This window comes from Drosophila kikkawai, chromosome X, assembly GCF_030179895.1.
Source record: "Drosophila kikkawai strain 14028-0561.14 chromosome X, DkikHiC1v2, whole genome shotgun sequence".
Taxonomy (NCBI): domain Eukaryota; kingdom Metazoa; phylum Arthropoda; class Insecta; order Diptera; family Drosophilidae; genus Drosophila; species Drosophila kikkawai.
The window spans coordinates 20,352,302-20,379,471 of record NC_091733.1 but is presented as its reverse complement, the minus strand read 5'-3'; the positions used below and the strand labels follow the sequence as shown (position 1 = coordinate 20,379,471).

The 27,170-nt window shown below is 37.7% G+C and overlaps 1 protein-coding gene across 10 annotated transcripts; it reads right to left on the bottom strand.

The window, feature by feature from the left end:
- Nucleotides 1–474: 474 nt before the first annotated feature.
- On the bottom strand, nt 475–26,539 carry mmd (disintegrin and metalloproteinase domain-containing protein mind-meld). Of its 10 annotated transcripts, none has more exons than XM_017181090.3 (24): nt 25,811–26,539; nt 20,163–20,926; nt 19,659–19,709; nt 19,282–19,430; nt 18,878–18,934; nt 18,681–18,754; nt 18,512–18,584; nt 18,300–18,446; nt 17,940–18,239; nt 17,696–17,865; nt 17,464–17,633; nt 17,230–17,393; nt 16,946–17,110; nt 16,713–16,857; nt 16,479–16,650; nt 16,298–16,417; nt 16,058–16,235; nt 15,701–15,851; nt 13,916–14,021; nt 6,218–6,376; nt 6,064–6,125; nt 3,451–4,267; nt 2,024–2,383; nt 475–1,409 (listed from the first exon to the last, which is right to left on the bottom strand). In XM_017181090.3, the coding sequence occupies exons 2-24, from the start codon at nt 20,230–20,232 to the stop codon at nt 833–835; spliced, it is 4,437 nt and encodes a 1,478-aa protein (XP_017036579.1). In that variant the 5' UTR covers nt 20,233–20,926; nt 25,811–26,539; the 3' UTR covers nt 475–832. The 10 variants fall into 10 exon arrangements, with proteins under 10 accessions (XP_017036579.1, XP_041630681.1, XP_070144328.1 ...); XM_041774747.2 differs by lacking the exon at nt 13,916–14,021 and adding an exon at nt 11,511–11,649; XM_070288227.1 differs by lacking the exon at nt 13,916–14,021 and adding an exon at nt 11,511–11,649 and having other exon boundaries at nt 2,024–2,326.
- Between the last annotated feature and the right edge of the window lie 631 nt (nt 26,540–27,170).

Sequence of the window (27,170 nt, the reverse complement as noted above, 5' to 3'; positions counted from 1 at the left end):
GTTTCCATTTTTTTGGTTTTTTTTTGTTTTTTGTTTTGCTTTCATTTTGCTTGTCTTATTTATGTACATCTGCAAATAAATTGATTTATTCTTTTATTTTTCCTACTCGAACGTGGCATTGGCTTTGGTCCGAGGTATACAAAAAATTAATATCCCAATTTTGCTTATATTTTCTCTCGTTTTTCTATCGTTTTTCTATCGTTTTTATGTATGCACTGTTAGGCATGTCTCTATGTATTGTATTATGTGTAAGCAAGAATACAACGAATACAAATTTTGGATGTTCTCTTACTTATTATTACCTTTCCTTGTCTCGTGTGTGTGTTGTGTGTGTATAAAACTATGAGTAGTGTGTGGGTATGTATCTATCACTCATACATAGTAATACTCATCATTGTTGTTGTGGTTTCTCTTGTTGTTTTGTTTTGTTCACTTAAACTAATTTCATTTGCTTTGCTTTTGCTTCGCTCTGTTTTCTTTTTTTTTTTTTTTTTTTTTTTTTGTTTGTTTGTTTAACGTTAACTTGTTCTTTCACATTTACATTAAGTCTACCATTAAATGTAAGTATGCCCACCATACACGAGTGTATCTGAAGCAAAGCATATAACTATGCTAAAGTAATTATAAAGATCGATACAAATGCCAATATTAGCGGAAAATCTAGCTACACACTTGGCTGAGTTTGGCATAGGTGATCCGGTGATCCAGTGATCCAGTGATCCAGTGATCCAGTGATCCAGTGATCCAGTGATCAGGTCTATCAGATCTGTAATCATTGATCTATGCGCGAAATGCGGCGGATGTGCAAATGTGCGAAAGTGGATACACTCTATCAATGCTTATATTCCGGGTAACAGCCATTCTCGATGACCTGTCCGGACTGACTGTTGTTGCTGCTGCTGGTATCGCCTAATTGCTGCTGAAGCTGATGCTGATGCAGCTGGTGAAGCTGCTGCATTTGCTGCTGCTGCTGCTGCTGCTGCTGCTGCTGATGCTGATGCTGCTGCTGACTTAGTGCCGCCGTGTCTGTGCGTCGTGTGAGCGGCGGCGGCGGCTGGATAGCACTTCCACTGCTTTCCGTCTCCGTTGACGGCGGCGAGGGATAAAAGTCCCTCTGAGTTGCACTTATACCATTTGGGACGATTGGTAAACCCATCATAGAGTGGCTGGCTGCCGCTGCCGCTGCCGCTGCGGAGGATTGATGATGATCGCCGTGGTGCTGATGCGGATGCGGATGCTGATGGTGCATAACGTTGTTCATTGTAGCCCCCGCCGATATGAGTCCGGCGCCGCTGTATGGTTGGGAATCCGACATTGTACCGGATGGCGGCTGATCCAATACCACGACGGATACCACATCCTCACTCGCCCACCGGGCTAACTGTTGTTGAGCTTGAATAAAGTCATCACTAGAAAATAATAATCGTAACAGGAACAACGGTACATGGTAAGAACGCAAGGCCATAGGGAAGTTGGATTGGGATCGATGGGGGGATATGGGGGGGGGGTCAGGCGGAGGCGGAGGCGGAGGCGGAAGCGGAAGGGGAAACGTGCTTGGATCATTACGCAAATTAAATAAATAATAAAATGGGTAGCTACATCAGACCTATTCATCTCTACATTAACTATTTTTAAGCTACATTCAGGTGTTTTCCTTTTTTGCATTTACACTCTAAGCTATAGAGGTTCGATTCCTGAACTAACTGCAACAGAAATTGGTCTGTGTTCAAAACAGATGACTTGGAAACTGAGAAATGAGGACTAGTGTGCTTGAAAATGAGCAAATGGACACGATTGCTGTTATGGAATTTAACCTAAGGGAAATGGAAAAGAACTTTAAACTTGAATTTGGTAAATGAGTAAAAATGATTTAAAATAATAAACCAGAAAACGAAACTATGAAATGTGACAGGAAGCTAAGGGCATTACCAAAAAACACAGAAAACACTGAGAGTTATACATACTAACTAACGGCCTGGGGGACGTACAGACGGAAAGGACGACGGAGTGCGACTGGACTTACCTTTCACTATCTGGCGTCACCTGGCAGTCGAGCCGAACGTCGCCTATATTGCGTTCATGCTGGTCAGCGGTCTCATAAATGCCCTCATCTTCCTGATGCAAATGGGTGTGCGAGGAGTGATGCGACGAGTGTGGTCCGTGCGTGGCATGTCCATGGGCATGGGAGTGATGCGTGTGGTGTCCGAATGCGTGAGGTGAGTGGGACTGATGCGGCCCGTGCCGTCCCGAAGAGGCTGCCGGCTGTCGGTAGCGTCCGCCGAATGTGAATCTGGACTCGTCATCGGATCGGGGACGACACCGACTGCTGTAAGACGGATGAATTGTAGCTGTTTTCTGAGATTGTGCTAGTTGCTGATTGGAGCTATAGGCGCGCGCGTACACAGGGGGATATACAGAGAGAGAGAGAGAGAAAGAGCAGAGGCAGACAAATAATACAAATTAGACAATCAAATTGGCAATCACAATCAGCTGTGTGACATGGTTTGAAAGGAGAGACTAGCTAGGGTGGAGCTGGGACCCAGATCTGGCCATGAGAGTGAGCGGCGGAGCATCGTATGCGAATGCGAATGTGATCATGCGAGTAAAAAGAGGAGGGGGGAGGTGAAGTTAGAGGCGCCCCCTGCACCACATAGTACATATGCAACGTTAGGGGCAAGGCCCCCCACAAGAGGCGTGGTGGCATACATAGAGAGATGTTCATAGCAACCAACCTTTATCACACAAGGTATTCCAGCCTGAAGCCTGCAAGAAATGCGAATAGAATTTTTGGCATTGGCTTGAGTAACGTTTTTGGACACTGAACATTGGTTACTGGTTACTGGTTACTGGTTACTGGTTACTGGTTACGGTTACTGGAGTACAAATAGGTAGCAGCTTACATGCTTTTAACTGGTTAAGTCAGCTGGCCGTTTACAGTTACAGTTACGGTTATGATTGCTTTGTTTAATTAGTATATATTCTGCGGAATTTATTATGCGTTAATGCGTTGCGAGGGCGTGTGCTGAGATGGATGGATGTATGTGTATGTTGGGCGTGTGTTAAGCGCATGTCTGGTAAGTATGCTTCTAGAAACACTTGGGAACCGTACGTAAAGCCAATGAATATATTAGTGGGTTAATCGCTGGCGCTACTAGTAACATTATTTGAAAATACAGTATCATAGTAATGGGTATATGCTTTAGATTTAGGGAAAGCGAACGTATCTTTGGCTATATCATTAGGTATTATAAGGCGCATGACAGTTCAGGTGTCACGGCTCCGAGTTACAGTTGACCTTAAGAGTGTATTGTATGGACGGTTCAAAAAATAAACATTTCAAATACTCATGGCTTATGCTGGTCTTTGTCCCGGCATGTTACAGGGGGTGGAGGCGGGGGCGAGGGGTGGATGCTATTGGCGTTAGCTCGGAATTAAAAAAATAACACTAACCCTTGAGATGACTCACTACAAGCGGCGGAACTATCTAATCTATAGTGTCGATCGGCGTCTGTCTCCGACATGCGTATATCCTCGGAGCCGCTGGGGCTCATGTGTCGCGACGAATGATGCTCGAGCTGCCGTATTAGGTCCTCCAAATTGCGTATACGCAGCGGTCCGGTCGAAGGAGCATCATCCTCGTCCGGCTGCTGGGACTGCTGCTGCTGCTGCTGCAACGCCATCGCCGACGGCTGATGCAGCTGATGCTGCGACCGATGGTGGTGGAGCAGTGCTGTGCCATGCGACATACCGCCAGACATGGCGGCCGCCGAACCGCCGCCGCCGCCGCCCACACTGGACCCCAGTCCCAGGCCACTCAGCCCCGCCGCACTGCCGTCGAGTATAATGGCATGGACGGCGGCATTGTCACAGATATTCTCCCTCGAGCTCGACTTGGATCCACTGGCACGCTTATACTGCTCGGCGGAGTAGCCCAGCTGTGCGTTGTTGCAGTCCTGCAGCGTCTTGCGCAGCATCTCCTCGCTGAGGCTACCGCTGCCGACGGGCGTGTTGCCGGTCCCAGTGCCCCGGTGCGTGGCGGCGTTCCGCAACGCCTCTAGTATATCCTCGTGGTAGCCGTTGAGGGACTTCAGCGTGCGCTCCACCTCGGAGACAGCTGCCCCGCCGCCTCCGCCGCCGCCGCTCGTCGAGGCCAGGGTGCCGTCTTGGGTGACTAGCTCGAGCTCCGATTGGTTGTCGTCGCCCCACTTGTCTTTCAGCTGCTCACCGTGCACCAGACCGTAGCCGTGCTTCTTTAATATACCCTTCTCTGTGCCGGTCAATAGCAATGTATGGAGAGGAGGGCAGTGTTAGTACATGTAAAAGAATATATATAAATTTTGGTAAGGAATGACACGAGAATGCCGAGGCGGCGATTACTCAGAATGACTCTTCAAATTTCTTTTCGCAAAATGAACAATCGAACGTATTTGTTAGTGTCTTAATGAAACATTTGGCTTTACAATAGACAAAAAAAAAAAGAGAAAACTTTTGTTTTCCTAAACAAAAAAGAACTGGATACGAAGGATCTCCTTCTTCCTTAACTTTGGTATGAGATTATTAGACGTATTTTAAGGGGGTGTATGGTAATTAATTTTTTTTTTGTATCGGATGATTCTGTGGGCAGTTTGGATATACACCGCAAACTATCTTTTTTTTTTTTTTTGAGAGCACTCGGAAGATTCCTTATTACTTCTATACCTCTAAATATTTTTCAATACATAATTTAACCCGTAATGGTTTAAAAGTTGTGTTATTTTATGGTTTTTATTTTTTTAAGCTAACTTTAGGCGTTTTGCCACAAGAAATTTTTTAAAAGTGGCACCGAATTTACCATACCCCCTTCCCCTTAAAGGTGCACATGTCAATCCAAGAAGTTTGTAACTGCAAAGAGTAACTTATTATCCCACTTTCTTAGCCATCTTGTTGAAACTCTAGCTTATATGTAGCCCTATTTCTGCTGCAGGCATTATTTATTTACTCAAAATAGGCGAAATCTAATCACTATATTTATGCTTGGAAATCGCAGTTTATCGAGTTATCCAAAAACTTAAAAGGGTCCGAAAAGACAGCATGATTGTTTTAGCAAACCAAAAATATTATTTACATTTACCAGAGGGCCCCCCCTCATATATTTTCACTACAAATGAACTATTTTGATTACTAATTACTATGGTGTGACTCTCGCGATGATGGCAAACGTGTAACTGCAATAACGAAAGCTCGGAAGAGTACTGGCATTAAACGCTTAAAAGTCATTAGTTATAATCAGTTAGTCTAGTTAACTAGGTCGATATTAACACATGTTTGGCATGTTTCTAGAGTGTCAAGCGGAGAATGTATGAGAAGATAGCTTGGTCCGGATTCAGTCACTGAGGACCGTTTTACTTTTTCCTTGGTAATGCAATCAAATTGTGTGGCTACCATGCAATTGTTTATTTCACAGCTTACAAGCAGGTGGAGTGCCACAAAAATCTCTTTGAATAGAATTCCAATACAAAATCAAGACAGAAAACGACTTCTTTTATATTTCCTATGAACTATTGAGTTGAAAATCTGCGATGCAAGAAATTCTTCAAAAAAAATCACAAAAATGCATTTTAATAAATTGCAAAATCGATTTCTTTTTTCAAAAAATTTCGATAAATTGCAACTTCTGGAAAATCTATTTATTTTTCAATAAAAAATTCATTTCTTTAATATTTCCTATTTATGAAAACAGCAAAAACTTTTGAGTTGCAAAAATACTTTCAAGGCGATGAATTACATCTCAATTTTTAAATAAATTAATTTATTTAAGAAATTGGATACTTGAAAACATTAATAATAAATTCAAATTAATGGCAACTCTCTGAAAAAAATATTTTTTATTTATGGTAAATTTTAAAATGATTTTTAAGTGACTTGGAACACTCTATAAAAAAAACACAATTTAAATAACGATTTAAATTTGATTGAAAGAGATTTCTGTAACTCCGAGACACACTTCTTTTCGTGTGTAAATCTAAGCACATATTTCTAGAAAAAAAAAACAGAATATGGTATTTGTAAGTCAATGGTATTAACCTGCATGTGACTGATCGTCCTCGCCACCAGTATTATAGCGACGGCCATGGATGCTCTTGTCCCTGCAAATGACGAAAGATCGTTTTAGAGAATGAATATATCGAAAATTGTAGCACGATCCCCGGTGAATACGAATGCGAGTACGGATACGCACCTGAAGCCAGTCTGATTGGCATAGACCAACTTGCTGGATCCATCCAGGGAGACCTCTTCGACGGAATGATGGTTAGGTGCCGTTGCCGCTCCGCCGTAGCTTTTCGCAATTGGTTTCTTCGAGTAAGGTGGATCATATTTAAGTGTTGTTGTCTTTCGCCTATATAGCCGTCGGCGTCGGCACCCGCAATTATGTTGTTGTTGTTGTTGTTGTTGTTGTAGTTTATTTCATTTATATGCGTTATATTTTGATTATAAATTTTGCATACACACCAGGGTATAAAGTATGTGTAATAAAGCGTAAGATTATGGGTGTTTTTATAGGCATAATTCGATGATCGATTATCGATTTGATTTTATTATCGTTTACACATCAAAATTAATTCAATTTTACGTCCAAGTGTTTTGTAATAATGTTGGGGCAGGCGTGGTTGTTGATATGTTATCCGTAGGTTTGTTTAGGTTTTGGTTGGTTGTTTTTGGTTCAGTTTGGTTCGGTTGGTAGATATATTCATATATATTCGAAGCGTATATAAGGCATTTTTGGCAATGCCCGCATACACACGCATGCACATTTGTGTTTATTTATTGGTTTTCAATATTATTTCAAGGACATATTCGAACGTGCATGAGTGTGTATTCAAGAAGCCCGGTAAATTTAATTGGTAAATTGAATTGATTTTTTTGGTTTTTTGTTTTTCGATTTTTGATTTTCGATTTGGTCGGGATTAATATATATTTCAATTTTAATAAATACCGATTTTCAATAGTTTTTAATTTCGTTTTTGTTGTTGTTGTTTTTGTTCGATCGATTTTTATTGATGTTGTTGTTGATTGTTGTTTGGAAACGAAATGTTGCAATGAGATTCTTGATTAATAAGATGCTTACAGATTGTGAATATACTTTTGTGTGGAATATAAAGAATTTTGTTATGAATTGTATATATGTTTGTAGAAATAAAAACACACACACTTATACGCCTGGTCTTTTCAAGTATATTCACACCCACACATGCATGTGTTTGAAGAAACTTAAAATGTTTAAGTAAAAGAGAACCACAAAAACAGAAAAAAAAACCATCGTTGAAAGCAAGCTAACTTCGAGAAACCGAAGCCTCATATAATACCATTGCATTGACCATATTACTAAATATATTTCGACTTGTATTTAAGGATATTAAAACGGACATTTACTTGATTTAGTGTATTAACCCTGATTAGGCTATTAAAATTAAAATCTCAAACAGGAAGTGCTAACATGACATCTCTTTTTAACCAGTTAATCGATAAGTCTCAAGTGTTTTACATTGTTCACACATATTATATACTTTGAGTGTTGTCACTATTCTTACATTTAGCAGGACCTGCAAAGGTATTACATTGTCCAAACTTCAAGTTTAAAATGTACAAAAATAACACACAAGTTGTTGAATATTTAAAAACAGAATATTTAACATAATTTAGTCCGCAATAGTTTCAGAAAATCATACGTAAATACATATGCCACAGAGTCAACTGAAATACCTTGGCTTTTAGCTATCGAATTACTAGGATTTTAGAATATTTAAAATATATTTTTTTTATATATTTTACAAGGACCGTGACATATGTATATCACATCTTAATTTTTCCTTATTGTATTCATCAATTAAAAAGCACAAACAAATAATTTAACAGAAATCCAATTAGGCATAACTAGACGATTTTACAGACAATAAAAATACAACATTAAAATGTAAGGCTAAAAATCAATTGGAAAACATATTATTGGCCCGACGACAAAAAATATATGAATTATACGACGGATTTAATGATTTCAAGCAAATATACATACATATAATAGGAATGATAAAAGATGACTGAACTTTCTCTGTATTTCGCATGCGGTTCGGTTAGGTTAGATGTACAAACCAATTTGGCAAGAGGAAAATAAACTATAACTATGAAAAATTATACAAGGTGCATGGAATAACGCGTACTTAGATCTGCGTACTTGCGACTGTAGCGTTCCAAAATTTGCATTGAAATCATAAGGTTGAATTTACTGTTAAGAGTATTTTTGTTGTTTTTTTTTTTTGTTTTTTTTGAAAACCAACGAATGAGTTGTTGTTGTTCTTGTTGTTGTTTCTGCGTGGTGAGAATAGCACATTTAAAAATGCATTATGTACACATTTCGCACCGGAAGTTAACGTTATTGCATGCACCGGAAATTGTAATGCTGAAAAGTTCATAAGGGCTTCATGTATGTTGCGTATGTATGTAAATGCATGTAGATATGTTACGATCAGAAGGAGCTTTTGTGAATTGCAATCATGATCTGTGATTTTCATTTTCGGTATATATGTATGTATGTATGCTCGTGTTTAGACAGTAACAGTGGTAGAGTAGTGGATCAGTATTTCGGTGGCTTTGTCGATTCCTGCCTTAGTCCTTTATTTGTATGTAACTTTACCGCTAACTTTGTCTGTAATTGTAACTGTACATAGGTGTATGATGTATGTTTTACCTGTGTCTGTTTCATTGTTCATTGTTTCTGGTTTCTGGTTTCTGTTTCATGTTCACTGTTTCTGGTATCTGTTTCTGTTTCTGTTTCTGTTTCTGTTTCTGTTTCTGTTTCTGTTTCTGTTTCTGTTTCTGTTTCTGTTTCTGTTTCTGTGTCTCTGTTCCTGTTTCCAAATTTTCATACCATAATACACAGACAAAACATAAATGCTTTATGTGTGTACATTGTATTTCGTATTCGCATTCATAATGACGGCTTATTAGCTTATCGGAACACAGCAGGCTTACTCTGCAGAAAGCACCACCATAGCTCAAAGTCAGCTTCGTCTATGTTGGGCCCTAAGCGCAATTACATCAAATTCAAGATCCTGATCGATCGCCTCAACTCGTACAGGCACACATTAAAGGTAAAAAGATTCGAATAAACGACACATCCCATCACTGGATGCATGCATTATTCGGCTATTGGCTTTGGGCTGCAAGTTAGCGGGGCTACGAATACACACAATATGCCTCTAAATGTGCTGTGAAAGTGGGGGCTATAGACTTATACATATGTAGTGGTTAAGGGGGGGAACCCCCCCCGCCCAGAGTAGGTTTGTAGTATATATTGGTTCTAAGCATTGTGTTTCATACTGTAGGTACAATGTATGGTAGTGGTGGCAGGGGTCATCAGCGTTATTGATTTTTGTTGGTTACACATACGTACGTACATACAAAAAAAAATATTTAGGCAGGATTATAGTGTTGGACAGACTAAAGTGAACAAAAGTAGTAATGAAAAACGTCAACGAGATCACCGCTGTGCTGACGACAACGATAACATACACAAATGGCAATCCTTTGTATAGCCGCTTTCAAATTGTGTGCTTTTGTACTTAAGGAACATAACGTTTTAAAGCCAGAATAGGTGACCAAACCGAAAAGTAGAAACCATAAAAAATGTTTAAAAAGCATATGAATCCACACCAATATTATAACCTCTACCATAACAAATAATGCTGCATATATGTATGTATGTATGTAGGTTTGCATACATCATCCCACTCCTGCTCTGAGAGATGGAAAAGAATCTAAGTTTTTTCAAGTGCAATCGATCCTATTTTATCCTAATGTAAAGCTTACTTTGCAGAGGTCTAATTTTGCTTTGTTACTAAAAACAATTATGAATCAAGCCTCATATTTTCCTCTTATTTTTCTCATATATTCTTGATATATTCCTCATATATTCTTTATATATTTTTTATATATTCCTCAAATATTCTTCATGTATTCGTAATATATTCATCATATCTTCCTCACATCTTCCTCATATTTTTCTCATATCTTCTTCATATCTTCCTCATATCTTCCTCATATCTTCCTCACATCTTCCTCATATTTTCCTCATATCTTCCTCATATCTTCTTCATATCTTCCTTATATCTTCCTCATATTTTCCTCATATCTTCCTCATATTTTCCTCATATCTTCCTCATATATTCCCCAAATATTCCTCATATTCTCCTTTAACTTATAAGTTAACTAATGATTTAAATAAGAAAATGTTGAAATTTAAGTTTATCAGTCGAGGTTAACAGCTGGGTCTTGAAAGGTATTAACATGAGCGATCGATCGACAGCAATATATGTATAAGAAGTGTTGACTTGAGGAAGCATTCCTGCGCTGTGATTAAGATTTGTGTGATGTGAGTAGCTCAGAGTCCTGGAAAAGTTTTCTTTATAGGAAATATTTACAAAAGCAAATTATAGATGTGATTAGGGTGATGCGATGCCTAAACAGACCTCTTACTCCTGCATGCCTCCTTTACATATATAGGTGAGTAATGCATAATATAATAGCTATGTACAAAGGTTGTATCTGCTTGAAAACTATCAACTATCATTAGTACCCGTCAAATTTCATATAAAAATATTTTTTACAAAATTCCTGAGCTTTGCTTTGAACTTTTTTGGGGTCTTGAAGTATTTCAAGTTGGCTTTGGTCAATTCTTTTTAATGGGAAAAATTCTAGGTCTGAAGTCTAAGTCCTCCCAACCTATTGATAATTCAGGTTATTGACTTGTACTTTCTGTGGCAAAATTTATACCAAAGTGTTTTGTTTTTTACTCTTTTTTATCTCGACAGAAGAACCGAAAACAAAGGTAAATAAATTGAATATATTGACTCTCGGACTCCTCAATAGTTTCTGGCTTATGCGTGAGAGGATTCATCAAAGGAACTAGTACAATTATAATAAATATGTCTGTATATTTGTAGATGTGTGGCGGTGTTTGGTTAGGCAGTTGCGTACGCAGGTTAATGCTGAAAAGGGCTGGAGGTGGGTATTACCAGCTTCCAGTAAATATACATATATACACAGCACTTTGGCCTACTCTCTGCTAGAAGCCCTTCAATCACAAAAGCCTGCATATGCCCCTGAGATGTGGTATCAGTAGATAAAAATTGTAGGAGTTTGAAAGTTAAAAAACTCTTATATATGAAGCTTAACGGAAAACGAACAATGGCAATGGCTTAATGCAGCGACTTTAATAAATTTATCAAAATGCGAAACAAAATAAACAAATTTACTAAAGTTTTTTTTGTTAAAATATTTGCATTTGCAACTGTTTTTTTTTTTTTTTTTTTTGTTTTTTTGTTGTTTGTTTTCTTTTTTAGTTTTTTTAAAAAAATATTTGGATATTTTTTTCATTTTTTTTTTTTTTTTTTTTTTTTTTTTTGCTTGTTCTTTTTGTGGTTGTAATTTGTATTTGTATTTAGAGCTGGCTTTTTCATTACTTCTTTTCAACTAACCTCAGACACAGGGAGAAGTTTCTATGTACTACAACTGACCTGTAGCACAATGCCATCAAGGTGAATGTTATAAAAACGAACCCTACAACTGACATTAGAACACCGACTAGGAACACTGTATTTGAGCCGTGGTAGTTCTCTATACGAGAAATTTTCAGCCAATTGTTTCATTATGCGCGCAGATGTTTTTTAGTAGTATTAAGTATTAAGTATTACGTATTAAGTATTAGTGAGTGTTTTTAGTTTGTTCGTGTACAAGGTGAAGTGGTTGCATTTCAGTAAATTCATGGATCGTCGGTGTCGTTGCCCCAAATTAATCGTGTTTCATTTCATTTGTTTAGGTTTATTGGTTTATTGCGTTACGCAGTGACAGGCCAGGGATGATTTGGTATTTGCCATTTCCGAGATTTCGTAGTTTTATATATGTCATTTATATTGAAGTAGGCAGTGGGGTTGCGGGTCAGCCGAAAAAAACAAGTAAATATACAATTTTGTATGCATTTCGCAAAATCAGGTACTAAGAACGTCTCTCACATATTTATATATGTGAATGCTATTTCGATTTTGTTTAAAGGTTAATATGTAAATATTATTCAAATAAATCTTGATTAGTTATACACATATATATATATATATGCATAATATATGTATATAGTTAATCAATTAAACATGCACACACTGTAAGTAGTATGTATGTGTTCTCAGTTGGAAGCTTATTCCGGTTCCATAAGGCCATTTAATGCTAAAACGATTCTCACAATTGTACAAAATTACACACATTTAATATATATTTAGTTGGGTATAGAACGTTGTAAATTTTATGTTTCCTTTTTGTTTGTTTTTCTATGACAATGGTAATCTTAGTTTTTTTTTTTTTTTAATTTAGTTCTAAGTATTCCCCCAGGGAGTTATTGAGCGCTAAGGTAGCTACGGTAAGGCAGTTTGTTTATAGTTTATTCATTTCATTTTCATTATCATGTAAAAATTCACTTTTAAGAAGCAAAAAACCTATTGCTGACAGGTTAAACTCGCTACTTGTCAGATTTCGGGTACCGGAAGTACTCGAAAAGACGCTTTTCAACACTGCTTTTAAAATTTTTTTATTCAATTGCTAAAATTAACCTTTAATTGCTTTCTTATATGTAAACTTTGGTGATTGAGAATTTTATTTCAATTTCTTTTTTTTTATAGAAATTTATGTTGAAACCTAACTGTAACCAAGAAACGACTTTCGTATATGTAATTATTATATGTGCCTTAAATTATTGTCTTAAACTATGGGAAATGTGATAAGGCTCAAAAGAAAAATAAAATGTCTAAAACACTGAACTGTTTTATTTTATATTATAAACTGTATACCTTGAAGAGAACTCTCAACAAAAAATATGGTAAGTCTTTTCTTTCAAATTTATTTTAGACGTTTCTTAAGTTTTCTTTTTCGCTTTCTTGTTTTTGACTGCCATGTTTATATTTTGTGCCCATGGAGTCTCTTTCAAGGGCCTAAGGTATAACTGCGGCAATATCAGATATAATATATTGTATACATTAATAGTCGATATATGTAATAAAAATTGAAATAACAAAAGTTATTATACGTATGTAGTTCTTTGCCCTCGTCTGTAGCATTCATGGGGTTTTGATATTACTTTTGACAATCAGACCATCCTGATTTACCCGAATGTAAAATGTAAAATCTTTCTCAATACGTACATTGATTTTTTTGTGGTGGTGAACGTGGGCCAACGCGGTAGTTTTTTGAATGTCCACAAGTTTTGGTCATTTAGATATGTCCACAATCATTTTCCCATTTGATAAATCATCAAATCTTTTCGTGAATTTGTTATTGTTCATGCATTTGTTCTACTACCCATGTATGTAAGTGTTGTCAATACGAAATGATTATAAAAGAATACTTTGAAAATCATAATAGAGTTCCATTAAACACCACATATTACAGAAAAACGTCAGATATACTTATACATTTTGTGAATTACGGCGACAAATTACAAGCACGCACAATTTTAAATCTGATATAAGCACTACGAATATTTTACACACAGCGATAGAGGCAGAAAGACAGTCAAAAGAAAACGAAATGATCAAATGGTGTTTGAGAAGTGTGTGTAAGTATGCATGCGCACGCACATGTACGTACATGCGTACATCTGTATGCACTTACAACCGACCGATAATAAGACAGGATGTACTAAAGATTAAACGGAAGTATTGATCGGTATCGGTATCGGATCGGTATCGGATCGATACCGAATCCCTTGTCCTGCGTACGAAAAAAATATATCGATTGACCTAGATGTGTGTGTTTAAGGTACGTGTATACTTATGCTTGATGATGTAAGTGTTGCTAAATGCATAGGAGGAGGAGCTTGACTTGCTTGGTACTCTACCTGTAGCAAACGGCCAGTGTTGCAAAACTAATGAAGACACATTTGACGATAACTGTTAAAATGATGACCATGGTTAATGTGCTGATCCTATTTTTGTCAGAGGTGCCTGCAAATGGTGGTTGCGTTTTATTTTCAATCAAAATATATAATTATATATGCGTCGTGTTTCGTCTTGCGACTTTTGAATATCAACATAACATAGGTGCCAAAAAAGCATTTAGTCTCTTAACTTTCGTTTCTGATGATGTTGGGTTTAACAACTAAGCAAAGTGCTTAATTATTTTGCGGATCTGAAAAGTGTTGGGAGATTTTACTTACACTCTTCATGCGCCTAAATTGTTTAATTCATAAGGTTTTCTTGTCTTTTCAAATACCAACTGCGGTTATCGAATATAAGGATTTTACATCAATTTCAATATACAATTAACGAAACGGAAATAAAACTAAAGTCAAACTAATGGAAGATAACACTGGTTAGCGTAGACCCCTTCATTAATACATTCCCTACATCTCGATCAAATTGTTTTCGTTTAATTAAGTGGATACAAAATCGAAATATATGATAAATGTGCTTGTTTTATGTCACTACACTCGTTACAAAAAAGTGTATCTATTTGTATTTACACAAGTATAAATATATATTTGTTTTTAATTATTTAAAACAAGTTCTAATTGGTTGCTTATCCCTGCTTATCAAAAAATGAATCGCTGTGTTTTTTATGTATTGATTGAAAATCTATATCCTTGAAGTGTAATATTATATTAAGAATAAATGTAAACCTCCCCAATTAACTGTGAAAACTAAATGGAAAACCAACTTGTAAGAATAAAAATTAAAGAAAACAAGATAATAAATGTTTCAAAACTCGTTCTAAATGTAAAACAATTAACTTTTGGGATTTCGAGTGATACGGATGTCTTTTCTCTTCGAAAAATAACAAACATTCGGAGGAAATAACAGCACAGCAACACACAATTTCTTTGTACATTTCAAGTGTATTGATATTAAAAGTTTTGTAAAGGAATGATTCAAATGTAAGGTATTTAGACTCTTTCTTCATATTTCTATCTTAGAAATGGAATGACAGTTAAATGTAAGAAATACTTGTTTTCCTTAGAAACCCTTTGATCCACAACTTGTACCTTTTTATACCAGAAATTCCAGTAATACACAAATATTTGATTTAAAAACTGTATATAACAAAATGTAGCTGTTATCGGTTGTATTTAAGATCTTGTTCTTATTATTTCAGGTAAATCGATAAAATCGATAAACATATCTATTTCAGAATTTTAATTCTGTGGAAACATAAAATCCAAAATGCACACGATTTTTATAGTTTGATGAACCATTTTAGCAGATGACCTTTGAGGTAATATATATTTCGTCTTGAGTAAAACAAGAAAGCGTAAGAAAAAGTTATTGTTATCGAGCGATAAAAATTGATGAAGCATTTGTTCCGATACTTAAGATTGATCCCTAGGCAAAGGTATATATATTCTGTTTACTCAATCATTTGTGGTGTTTATAGGGTGCCCCGACCCGACCCAGAGACTCGAATTATTGTTTTATTGACTACCATTGTCATACAAGCAAGCAAACCGAATGATTTCAGATCGAATCGCTACCGAATTAATCAATTGTGAGTGAGTAGTCAACGCCATTGAGCTGAGTCAGACTTAATTGGTAGGAAGGTACGCGCTTTCGCTATCGATTTGGCTTCGATCTCCGGATCTTCGACACAATCGAACCTCGACGGTATTCAAATTCTGATTCTCTCTTACCATATGGGGTCTCTTTCTTCTCCATTTTGATTGTGTTCTCCGGCGTGGGCAGTGCTTCCGTTGGCAGTGCTGTGGTGAGCAGGACGACCGAGCTGCAGTCGGTGCCGCCCCATCCCATGTCGCAGAAGCACCGGTTGGTGTTGGTGCAGACCTGCAAGAGGGATATGCAAATGTGTCGCGTCGTGGCCATGTGAGAGATATTGTGCGTATGCGTATGGGTTGTATATATGCATTAAATGTAAATGGTAAATGGAAAATGTAAATTTAAATGTTTATGTTAATGCAAATGTAAATGTTCATGGCGCATAGCGTATAGCGAGTGGCACATTCCATGTCGCCGAGTTAAGTTGAACTTACGCCGTGTTCTGAGCACTCTTGACCCTGTTTATTTGCGGGGCACTTGGTCTGATCCACGTGGGGAAAGAGACTGACACACGTTTGGTTAAGACAAATTAAGTTGTCGCCGCACGGCGTTCCGTCCTTGACGAGGCCATGCTCTGGGTAGCTGTTGGAGCCCACTTGCCCGCTGGTTGCCCTGTCAAGACTCAAGTGTTAGAGACACTTTCCCTTTAGTCTAGCCCCCGCACCCATACGTACTTGCATTCAAATTCCTGGCCCTTGATCGAGATTATCGTCCGCGAATACAACTGATCGATGCCATCGTTCACCGGCTGTCGCTCCCCCTCCTTGCACTGCAGTGTGCCGCACTGCACGTTCCTGGTTGATAAATATTTTAAAATATATAAATTTACCTTTACCGTGTCAGCTAGGTGCTTACTCTGGCTCGCACTTGATGTAGTGCTCATTGGCATCCCGCCCACAGTGGCCGTTGATGGAGCCCTTGGAGTTGAATTGCTCGTAGCACTGCTTGTCGGCGGCGGATCCGCCATAGCCCCATATGGCCTCACATTGTAAGCTCAGCGTGGGACAGTATCCCTGAAAACAGTATCCTGCAAAGGGAATTAACATTTAGCCCGGTGTCTTTGTGTCATCTTTATGGCCATTTACTAACCAGATATGCCAGTCTTGCTGAGACCGCAGGGGGAACCGTTCTTCTTGAACACATCGGAGGGACACTGGCCCACCTCGCCATCGCAATACTCCGGAAGGTCGCACTCATTGTGCGAGTCACGGCATATATAATCCTTGGGCCGAAGCTGAGGGAGAGCAGGTATATAGTCGAGGAAGGAGACGGAGACGGAGACGGAGACGGAGACGGAGACGGAGGTGGAGACTGTAACTTACCCGACACTGTTCACAGCACGCCCCAGTGGCACACTGAGCCTCCGATTTGAGCTTGCAGGTGATGCCGTCGCAGCATTGGTCCAGGGCACACTCCTCGAAGGTGCCGCAGTCGCACTCCTCGTCCTCCTCAACCACCTTGTTGCCACAATTTCGACGCAGCTCGATCTAAGAGAGATTTCAATTTAGGGGGATGGTTTTTACAAAAGGAAAAACTAGAGAAGACTTTTGTTTTTCTTCTTCTAAAGCTAAGCTATGGAGAATCAGCTGAAACTGATGATGCTCACCTCATTGGGCTTGTTCAGCAAACACAAACCGTGACCAGTGCGCAAGGCATCAATGTAATCCTTTTTACTGCACTCCGAAAACTTGTATGGCTGGACATTCTCCTGGCCCACAATGGACTGGGCCATGATGCAGCCATGCCAGTCACGGCAAAAGCATTCTTCTCCTGAAAGAAAGAACACACAAAGAAGCGCATCTGTAGTCTAGCTAGCATAGCCCTCTCTTGTTATCCTTACGTCCATCGTCGTGTCCCATGCCTATGTTATGGCCGATCATGTGAGCCATTGTGCCGGCCAATAGATGTGGCTCATAGACATTGACGTCCACGCTGATGCCCACAGCGCGCGGCGTACAGACAGTCTCGGGAACGGCCATGCCAGCCTCGCCGCCCGCAAAGGTTTCGCCCCTTTTGGAAAGGATAATAAAAAGGATATAGCTCTCCTCCAGAGACCCATAAATATGACTCACGTTAGCAGCTGCGTGGTGTCCCGTTCGATTTGGAAGAGGTTCCTCGAGGTGTAGTCGTTAAAATTGGAGATTGCCTTGCTAATGTCCTTGCTGCCATCGATAACTGCCTGATTTTTGCCCCAAGTCTCTATATACACAACCGAAACACGCGTGTTGAGGGTGCGAAAGTACTGCAAGAGGGGAATCACACACAAACCGTGAAAGGACGATACATATACTGGCATAAGGGTAAGATAATACTAACCAGATCGGCTATATTGGCCACCTGTATGGCATCGTGGATCACCTCCGCCCGCGTGCTGCCATTACGCTTATCGAACATTGCCTTGTCCACAATAATGGCCGTCTCAATGTACTTGGTGGCCTCTCTCACATCCCGTTTGCTGCGCCCAGCGCCACCCTGTAGGATCTCCTCGATGACGCCCGCCACGCCCGCCGACAGGTGCTTGGTGCGACGCGAGAGTCGCCAAGAGTCCAGGTTGCCGGAGTTGGCGCATCCCTTGTTGGCCTTTGTCCTTGCCTCAAAAATGACATGGGGATGTTTCTGTGGGGGTAAAGTAATGTGTAAAGGTTCAAGAAGCCAACTGAGATATAGAAGATATACCGAGAGATCGCCGCCATAGAAAGGATGAATAACAAATGTTTCATTTCCGATGTGTATGACGCCACTGACACCGTTGCAGGTGTGAAAGGCGGCGCTGGCACCTGGATAATCCTTGACTGTCCCATGGTAGTAACAGTGCTCGATATCCTGAAAAGTTTATTATGAAATATAAATATAGATTGCTGGAAAAAGTATAAAAAAATATAGCTAACATGTCGGTTGCCGTCCACCAGGTATCCGCCCACGTGATAGTGTTTCTGCTGTATATTCGGGGAGAGAAGTTGCCTAGGGGGAAAATATATTACAAAATATATAATGAAATAAATAATGAAATATAGAATATATGGTATAATATATAAATAGGGTTGAATGTCAACTTACGAATTGAGCTCCAGGTCCAAGCGAAATTTATGGTTAAAGGCTTTGATTAGCAGCGATGTACGATGGAAGTGTTTCTGCCAAATGAGAAATATATACAAAGTTGACTTTTAGTTACTGTTTTCTTACACTAAAACCAATAGTTTTTAAATGCAAAAATCTATGAAAATTTGTGCCATTATAATCATGGCAAAACCCACCTTTGTTCTTCCTCTGTTAAAGCCACTATCATCGTGAGGTCGCGGTCTTTGGCCAGGCTGTAACAACACAATTTGGTTAGAAAATGTGAAAGGGTATTATTATCAGGGACTATAATCATTATAAGTTATAACGATAATCCTTACATTTAAGTAAAACATATACAAAATTCAAAATAAAAATTATTGTTGATCCCAAAAATAATAAAATAAATTATTAATTATTTACATTCAACTGTTAATTACGGGTTTCATGTTAGAGTTTATACCAATATTATTTCATATTCTTGTAAAATAATTTAATATTAATTATCTTTTAAGATAATTGAAAAAAGTCATAAATTGATTTTTATATTTGAAAATGATATATTTTTTATTTCTGTTTCTTTCAGTGTTTGCTTTCTTACCTTTGGCACACTGACTTCACGCGTAGATATGCCCATCTTCTCGTGATGGCGCAACTGTACTGGATATATAATTTGGTAATAATGCCCACCGATTCGACGGACCAGCTCTTGGTTTTGCCTGTATTCCTTAAGTAAGCGTTCCACTTCTCCTAGAAGATACATCAATAAAAATATAAGTAAATATTTCTGGCTAAAAACTAAACAGGCTGTAGATCTTCAAGACACAAAAAAGACTATGTATAAATATTTAGTAAACATTTAGGAAATAAATTAAATATAATTATTAAGTAGAGTAACATTTAGGAAATAAATTAAATGTAACATTTCGGAAATAAATCAAATCTAGTCATTAAAATGTTGCATAAAGAGATACCTACCAACGGGACTCTCTTCATTCCAAAAAGAATCATCTAGTGTGTAATCTGCTTCTGCAAGGCAAAAGAAATTGTTTTATATGATTTTATTTTTATATTGAATAGCTGAAATTCAATATATTTTTTTGTATATATTTGTATAAATAATATAGTTTACATCCTTTTCAAATTTTCTTTACTCACGGACGCATAGGGTTTCAGAATCCAAACGCTTTGCCGAATTTCGAATGCCACGGTAAAGCGTAGGAATTCTAAAGCCCTACAACGCCCCAGACTTGCCCAATTCATGAGAATATATAGAGAGATATAATGTTCATACCACAAGTATTAAAAATTAACACAATAAATTAAGCTAATACCTATAATAATAATAGAATTATTAACAGTAAGCAAAATATGTTAAAACAAATAATCATTAAACATTGATGTTTATTTTTACTTTTTCTCCTGCTAATAATCGCTTAATTATTATTTTTGAAGTATTAGGTATAATAATAGTTTACTCACCACCTGCAGATATGGCTAAATCACACAGCTGAGCAATGGTAAGGACTAAAAATGCGATGTGTATCCACATGATGGCGGCGGTTGCGATATTCTATGTTGCTTTCGAGCGAAGACGTCGAATTCGGGCGCCACTGCTAAGTCTTGGTAATCTCTCCTCGTTTGATTCTGCTTTCTCCAAATACGCCTTGCCAGTCTTACTCGGTCAGTTGATACGAAAACTGCCCTCATATGGTTATAATGCTAATCGACATGGTTGCTGCACCCAAAACCGATGTGGAAGTGGTGGAAGTAAGCGTCTTTATTAGTTTCCTCCGCTCCAGTAGTAGTAGTAGTAGTAACTGCGATTGCTGAAATTGGCCATTGGGAAGTTGATCCGCATCTGCATCCGTATCCGCATCCGCAGCTTTAGCCGATTTTCCTGTGTATTTGTTGTGGTTGTTGTTGTTGTTGTTGTTGTTGTTGTTGTTGTTGTTGTTGTTGTTATTGTGTGTTGTGTGTTGCGTGTGTCAGTGGCAGTGGCTAGCGGTCGTGACTGGCTCTGGCTGTGACTGGGACTGTGGCGATAAAAGCATTTGTGACTGTTAGCGCACTTGAGGCTGGGCTATATATCGGCTATCAAAGGCGTGCAAATCCAGCGCTGAATCTGCATTCATTGAATGGCATAGTGATTTACGTTTGTCGGCTTGACTCATGGGGTTTCACACACAAAACCAGGCGAATTATCAAAAAAAATTAGGTCTGGACTTCATCAGGTGACCGTTGTGCTGCAAATGAAAGATAAAGTTGAAGCGGATCATATTTTTGCACAACAACAAAAAAAAAAAAACAGCAACAAAATAATAGAGAACAATTTGAAGGGCGTGTCTTTCCCAGTTAGTTTTCCAAGGTTTTACTTCTCTTAAAACCTTTATTTTCACTCATTTTTAAGCATTTCCAGGTACAGTCTGCCTTTAGTTATCGCACTTACTTCGCACTTACTTCGCACTTATCGAAACACCATAAGCCGAGCCTATCAATATGTTAGGCTACACACCGATTTGTAATGAAAAGCCTTGCTATAAACCCGCTTCGACTGGCCGCTGACGCACATTACTGATGAAAAGACAGATTGGTACTAAGGTGGAGGCTGTGGACCGACCACCAGCAAAGAGCACCGCCGAGGCCAGAGCTTCGACAATTTAAATTTGCGCTAATTAGGCAAGGACAGACCTTTGGCGACCGCAGCGAAATTGCAGCCAGAAGATCCAATTAGCAGAAAAAAAAACCGATTAAATAATTAATATTAATTTGTTGGGTAGCAAAACGAATGAACTGCCGGATGGCAGAGCGCAGCTCTGAGTGCATCTGCTGCGGGTATTTAGGAAATACCTACACGCCACCGATGCCAGCGATGCCAGCGATGCCAGCGATGCCAGCGATGCCAGCGAGACCCGGCACAATGGAAGCCAAAGTCAGGGACTGCAAAATGCGATTATAGTTTCTAATAGAGAGTCAAAGTGCTCTTTAAATACAATTATTTTGTGATGGAGTTCGACTACCTGGCTGAAACTAGCTTTCTGTTGAGTGCATTTGAACAGGAAAAGTAGAAAATGAAAGAGCTGCGGGTTTACTATGCTTGTGTTTAAGCCAAACTAAATGTTTATTCAATGTATATGATAGATTTTGAACTCGAAAGTCTTGGGTCTATGAAGCACTTATCCTGTTACTTAGGAGGACCCTGACAACCTATATATAAATTTAACTGACAATAATGTTGGTTCTGTTTTTCCTGCTCTGTCTTTTTATATAGTACTATTCCTTGAGTAGTGCAAGGTTAGGACCCGATAAGGATAGGCCGGACTAGGGCCAGACCCAAGACAGCAGATGGCAGACAGTATTTACTAGTAAATATAGAAGGGGATGAAAATGATGAATGCGAGAGACGGCTGGCTCTCTCGTGACTGCGCAGCCTCCAAACTGGAAGGCGAAACCAAACCGCCAAACTTTGCATAATTTTATTTATTATATTTTTACCTTTGGCGTAAGCCCTAAAATTTAATCAAGAACCCCCCAAAGCCTTTTGGCAATTTTAGGCTTTGCTCTTACAAAGCAATCCCAGTCGGCTTTACAATATAACCCATTAAGTTGCAGAAATGTGTCATTGGGTCGATAGATAAAAATCAATCCCTTAAAGTCTCAAAACAATTTTTATTTCTTTTTTTTTTAGATTAAGATTGCATAATCAAACAAAATAATCCAAAATATTTACTGGTCTATTAATGTTTTGAAAAGCTTTAGTGGGTTATATTGTTATATATGTAAAATCAAGTTCGTTGTTTTTAATTGTGAACCTAAATTGGGTTAATGGTCATAGTCTTTATGATCAGCAAACAATGTACAGACTTGTCTGTCGGCAAATTAAACGAATAAATAATAAATTAACAAGTCTGCATATAGAGTTTAAAATATATAAAAATTTAAATATTTAAAATATGGAGTTTACAATTTAAATTAAAAATTTTTATTTATAAAATTTAAACTATTTAAAATATTTGAATTTCAATATTTTAAACACTATATGCAGACTTAGTTATTTAATAGTTAATATTAATTTATTCATGAGAAAACCTCATTTAAAGAAAATAAAAATTGAGGACTTTACAAATTAATATCAATATATAATTTTTAATATATTATAATTTTATAACCGAATCGTTATATAGGGAAAATCAAAGTTTTAAAACATCATAACTGAGGCAAAAACGCATTAATTAATTAAAATTTAATATTTTAAAAAATGTAGTACAACTATTATTGATGCTGATCAAGAATATATTTGGATTATGGGACCGGAAATGACTACTAATTTCAATTATAATGCCCTGCAAATATCTAATTCATTTAAAATATAAAAAAAACGCAGGGAAAGGGATAATTTCATTATAATTATAATAAATATATGTATATATTTATACATTATATCATAAATATAAACAACACATCAATATACATATATATATCTCAAGAAGTGTTACTTTTAAAACTCAGCAAACACTCTTCAATTTGGATAAGGTCCTCAATAGGACGGACATTGCCTTTGTTTCCTTATTTTCATATTCCATATTTTGTTTTAGCTTTTGCACCATCAACTTATTTGACATTTTTTTTTAATCTGACAGCTTTGGGCGTGGCTCACCGAATATGCCCTGCTAAACGAATTTTCGGCAGTGGAGAGGATGCATGCATCCTCGGGACAATTACACAGGGAAAACTGCACTCATAAATATGTTTACCTCAAATCGAATAAGAGAGTCGCCATAGATTTGAGATATTTAATATCACATTTATAAAAACGAACAAACATCCATCCACACACGTGCTTGCCACTGTTTATACTTGAGACCGGCAACCGTCACTTCATTCAAGTTATGTTAAAACCAGTTGGGAATTATAAGTGCACACGTGTGAGATTTTTTGCATCACAAACTTTAGGGCGAATTTGCCATGGTTTTTATTAAAAATTCACCAGTAAAAACAAGTGCAAATCGCCCTGGAATTAAGAAAGGAGCTAAACAAAAAAATCCTATAAAAATCCCTAAATTTGAGAAAAAAAAAAGAAGAAAATTGTCTTTAGAAAAAAAAATCATGAAAACGTGTTCTTAATTGTAGAAACAGTTTTTTAGTTTAAGGCAATTTTTTAAGGTGATTTTTCTTAAATGTAAATATATTTCGATATTTCGAATGAATAATAAAAAAAACGGATCAACACAAAGTTTTTACTATATACAGAAGACTTTAATTGAGCCGAGCTCGAATTATAATGGATATGGGAAAAGGTTGGGTGGACTTTTAAATATCCAAGTTTACTGGACATTTGATGGCACATATAGAACTTCTGATAGCGTTTGGGAACCCCAAAGAGACAGCCGCCAAAGCTGGACCAACTAAAATATTATTCATTTGAAAACTATATGAAATTTTTAAATATTTAATTGTTTTTTAAGTTGCTTTTTTTAACAGATTTTTATTTCAGATTTGATACTAACAGCTTAACATTTCTTTTGTATATTTTTATGTTTATTGTGAATTTATTTATCTTATAAATCTTTAAAATTTGTGCTCAGTACAATATTTACTTAAATCAAAACAAAATTTAACATTATCAGTTTTTTGTAAAAATGTTAAAAAAGAGAAAATGTCAGTTTGTTATATTCAACATTTATTAATTTATTTCAAACTAGAATAGTTTAAAACAAGATAGTTATAAACAAGATATTGAAAGGAAACAAAAAAGGCATATTCGGCAAAATTTTTAAAGTAAACTGACCACAACTTTTAGTAGTCTTCCCTTCAAAATCGGCAATAAACTATTCATAAAATCTACTCTTATTTACTTTTTTAATATTTATCTCAAGTTTACAATCATAAATTAGAATTACAAGCAACGAAATGATGTACGTTACTACGATTGTTCCCATAAATCTCTTTACTTTATGATCTTAACTAGTTTTTAAGGGCACTCAAGTGATCGCTCAACTTGGGAAAGGTAAATTATACTTGTTTATTAAGTATAAAATTGCTTCAAGCCGGCTTTCTATATATTTTTTTAGACTTCACCTGGGAACAATTATAAAAATAAATAAATACACGGAACCCGGCTTTAGTCCTATATCGTATATATAAAATATTTCGATCAGCTTTACTCTAGTCAGCTTCGGATGCTATAAAGCCTAAAGGCAACCGCATTGACACACATACCCCCTACCCTAATAACAAGTGTGTCTCACATTTAAAGCCACGCCCCCTCTCGTCCCCTCAAATTGGAAGGAAACACTGGAAAACAAGTTGACACAACAAATAGGGAGACATGGCATCCCTGAAGGAAGCAATTTGCCGAAAAGTAGACAGTCTTCAGGACCTTCCTCTATGGTTCTTTGGTCTTCCCGGGGGAATCCCCCAAATGAGTTGAAACCCATTTGATGAACTGGTTTTCGGGTGTGTGCCTCCTCCTAGAATATGATATTTCTTGCCGTGTAGAGTTTAGGGGTAGGTGGGTCAATAAAACGCATGCCCATCCCCAGAACACTTGTGGGAAAGAGTGGTGAGTCGATCAGCCTTGGCCCCGCAAGGACGTGTATATTTATTGAGATAATCAGGGCTCAATCTCCGCTGCGGCTTAGTAATTTTGCTGGGCCGAAAGGAGTAATTGTTGTGACGAAAGACACTGGGTGTAATGCTCGCTCAATATGCATCGAAATTCCTAGTGTAGTACGTGAGCATTTCTGTATCGCTATTGTTCCGTGGCCATGCGCAGTCATGAGGCGGACGAGGACGAGGACGATGGGGATGGGGATGGCGATGGGATGGTGCTGGCATGGGGATGAGGCTGGGAGCACACGATGGGAGTATTTGCATTAATATTATATTTGTTGGCATGTGTTTTGGCCAAAGCATACATTTTACATGGTACACAATAAGAAAATTGGTAAATCATTTTCCTGTCCCCAATTCCCCAACTCCCCTCCTCTCCCTCCGCAACCCCCCTGTGCATATGTATACACTTGTCACTCCCGTCTGAGTTGGACATTCCTCTACATTCCTAGATATACAATACATAACCGTCGGTATGCCTCAGTATACGACTATGTATGTTTGTGCCACAAACTCACCTTAACAAATCCACGGATTTTGGACAAGTCCATCGAGTATAGGTATTGCCAGCAGATATATATATATATGTATATATGTATATTTTTATGCTGTTTTAATTTTAATTGTAATGCCTTGAACTGCTTTATGAACACACTCAGTATTTTTCATTGGTTGGGGTTTTTTTTTTTTTGGCAAACAGAAAAAAAAATACGTCAACGATGTAAAAAAATGCAAAAAACGATTTCTTGTATTGGTTTCCTTTTATATGTACACACATATATATATATATTTTGTAACTTGTGTGTGCTTCTCTTTATTGTCTATGCATTTTTTTCATCTATATCCGTTTGGAGTAATTATTTATTAGGTTTGGTTTCACATATTGACTGGCCTCCTGCCACCACTCATCGATTGTCTTTTAAGGTTCGCGGCGTGTGATATTTGCAAAAAAAAAAAAAAGAAGAAACGGATAGGATATAAACCGTCGTCTGCCTTGAGTTGATTTACGTTTTATGTTATTTTTCGGTTTACTTTTTTTTTCAGTCACCGAGTCAGAGATTTCAGGCTCTCGACGTCCCTGAATGCGAATGCGAATATTAATTGCCTTGCGGCCCCGAGAATGCGGCTATTCTTGATTTTTGGACTGGCTCTGCTGGTGCTTCTCTATTCTGTTTTTTTACACTACACCCCTATGGCTTTTTCCAGGCTGCCTGCCGCTTTCCGCTATTGCAAGCAACGTTCTAAAACTCTCGCACACGTCTGCAGGATTTTGGCCAGTCGTACCACAACGACGATGTCCGGGCCCGAGCCACGACCGACCGTCGGAGCCAGCCCCAGCTCACGCAGCCGCACAACGGGCATAAATGCATCTGGGAGCTGGGAGCTGGGAAGTCCGGGCATCTCTTAATCTCAGCATCTCGGCTTTCTCTCTCTCTCTCTGGCTCTCTCGCGGGACTTGGACGCAGTGGCGCAATATGTCCCAGGTACACCTGTTTTGGGGAGCATTTTGATTTTTTAGGCAATCGTAATAGTTTTTATCGTAATTATTATTACTTTAAAAAAATAAAAAAAATATATATAATGATTGGTTGGGGTATATCCATAAGATACCTTAGAGTGCCTTTAGTTTATGATATTGGGGAGAATGGTATTTTATTGTTTTTTTTTCTACATTTTTTATTTATAAATGTCCAATTTCTTAAGAATATTTTCCCAAAGTTTCACATCGATCATAACAAAATTGATTGTTATGCGGAGTTTAAAGCGCTCTACTGAAAAGTAAAATAATCGGTGACGATAACTCAAAATCTTCTGGACAAATCGTTTTGAAATTTGAGACATAACTTCTTTAACCAATTCTACAAGTACTCACATCGG

Coding starts and splice junctions, on each gene's coding strand:
- mmd (XM_041774747.2), bottom strand. CDS start 20,232: ATGTGGATACACATCGCATTTTTAGTCCTTACCATTGCTCAGCTGTGT. Junction 17,394..17,463: donor CATGGGACACGACGATGGAC/GTAAGGATAACA, acceptor TCTTTCTTTCAG/GAGAAGAATGCTTTTGCCGT. Junction 16,858..16,945: donor CGTGCTGTGAACAGTGTCGG/GTAAGTTACAGT, acceptor GCTCTCCCTCAG/CTTCGGCCCAAGGATTATAT.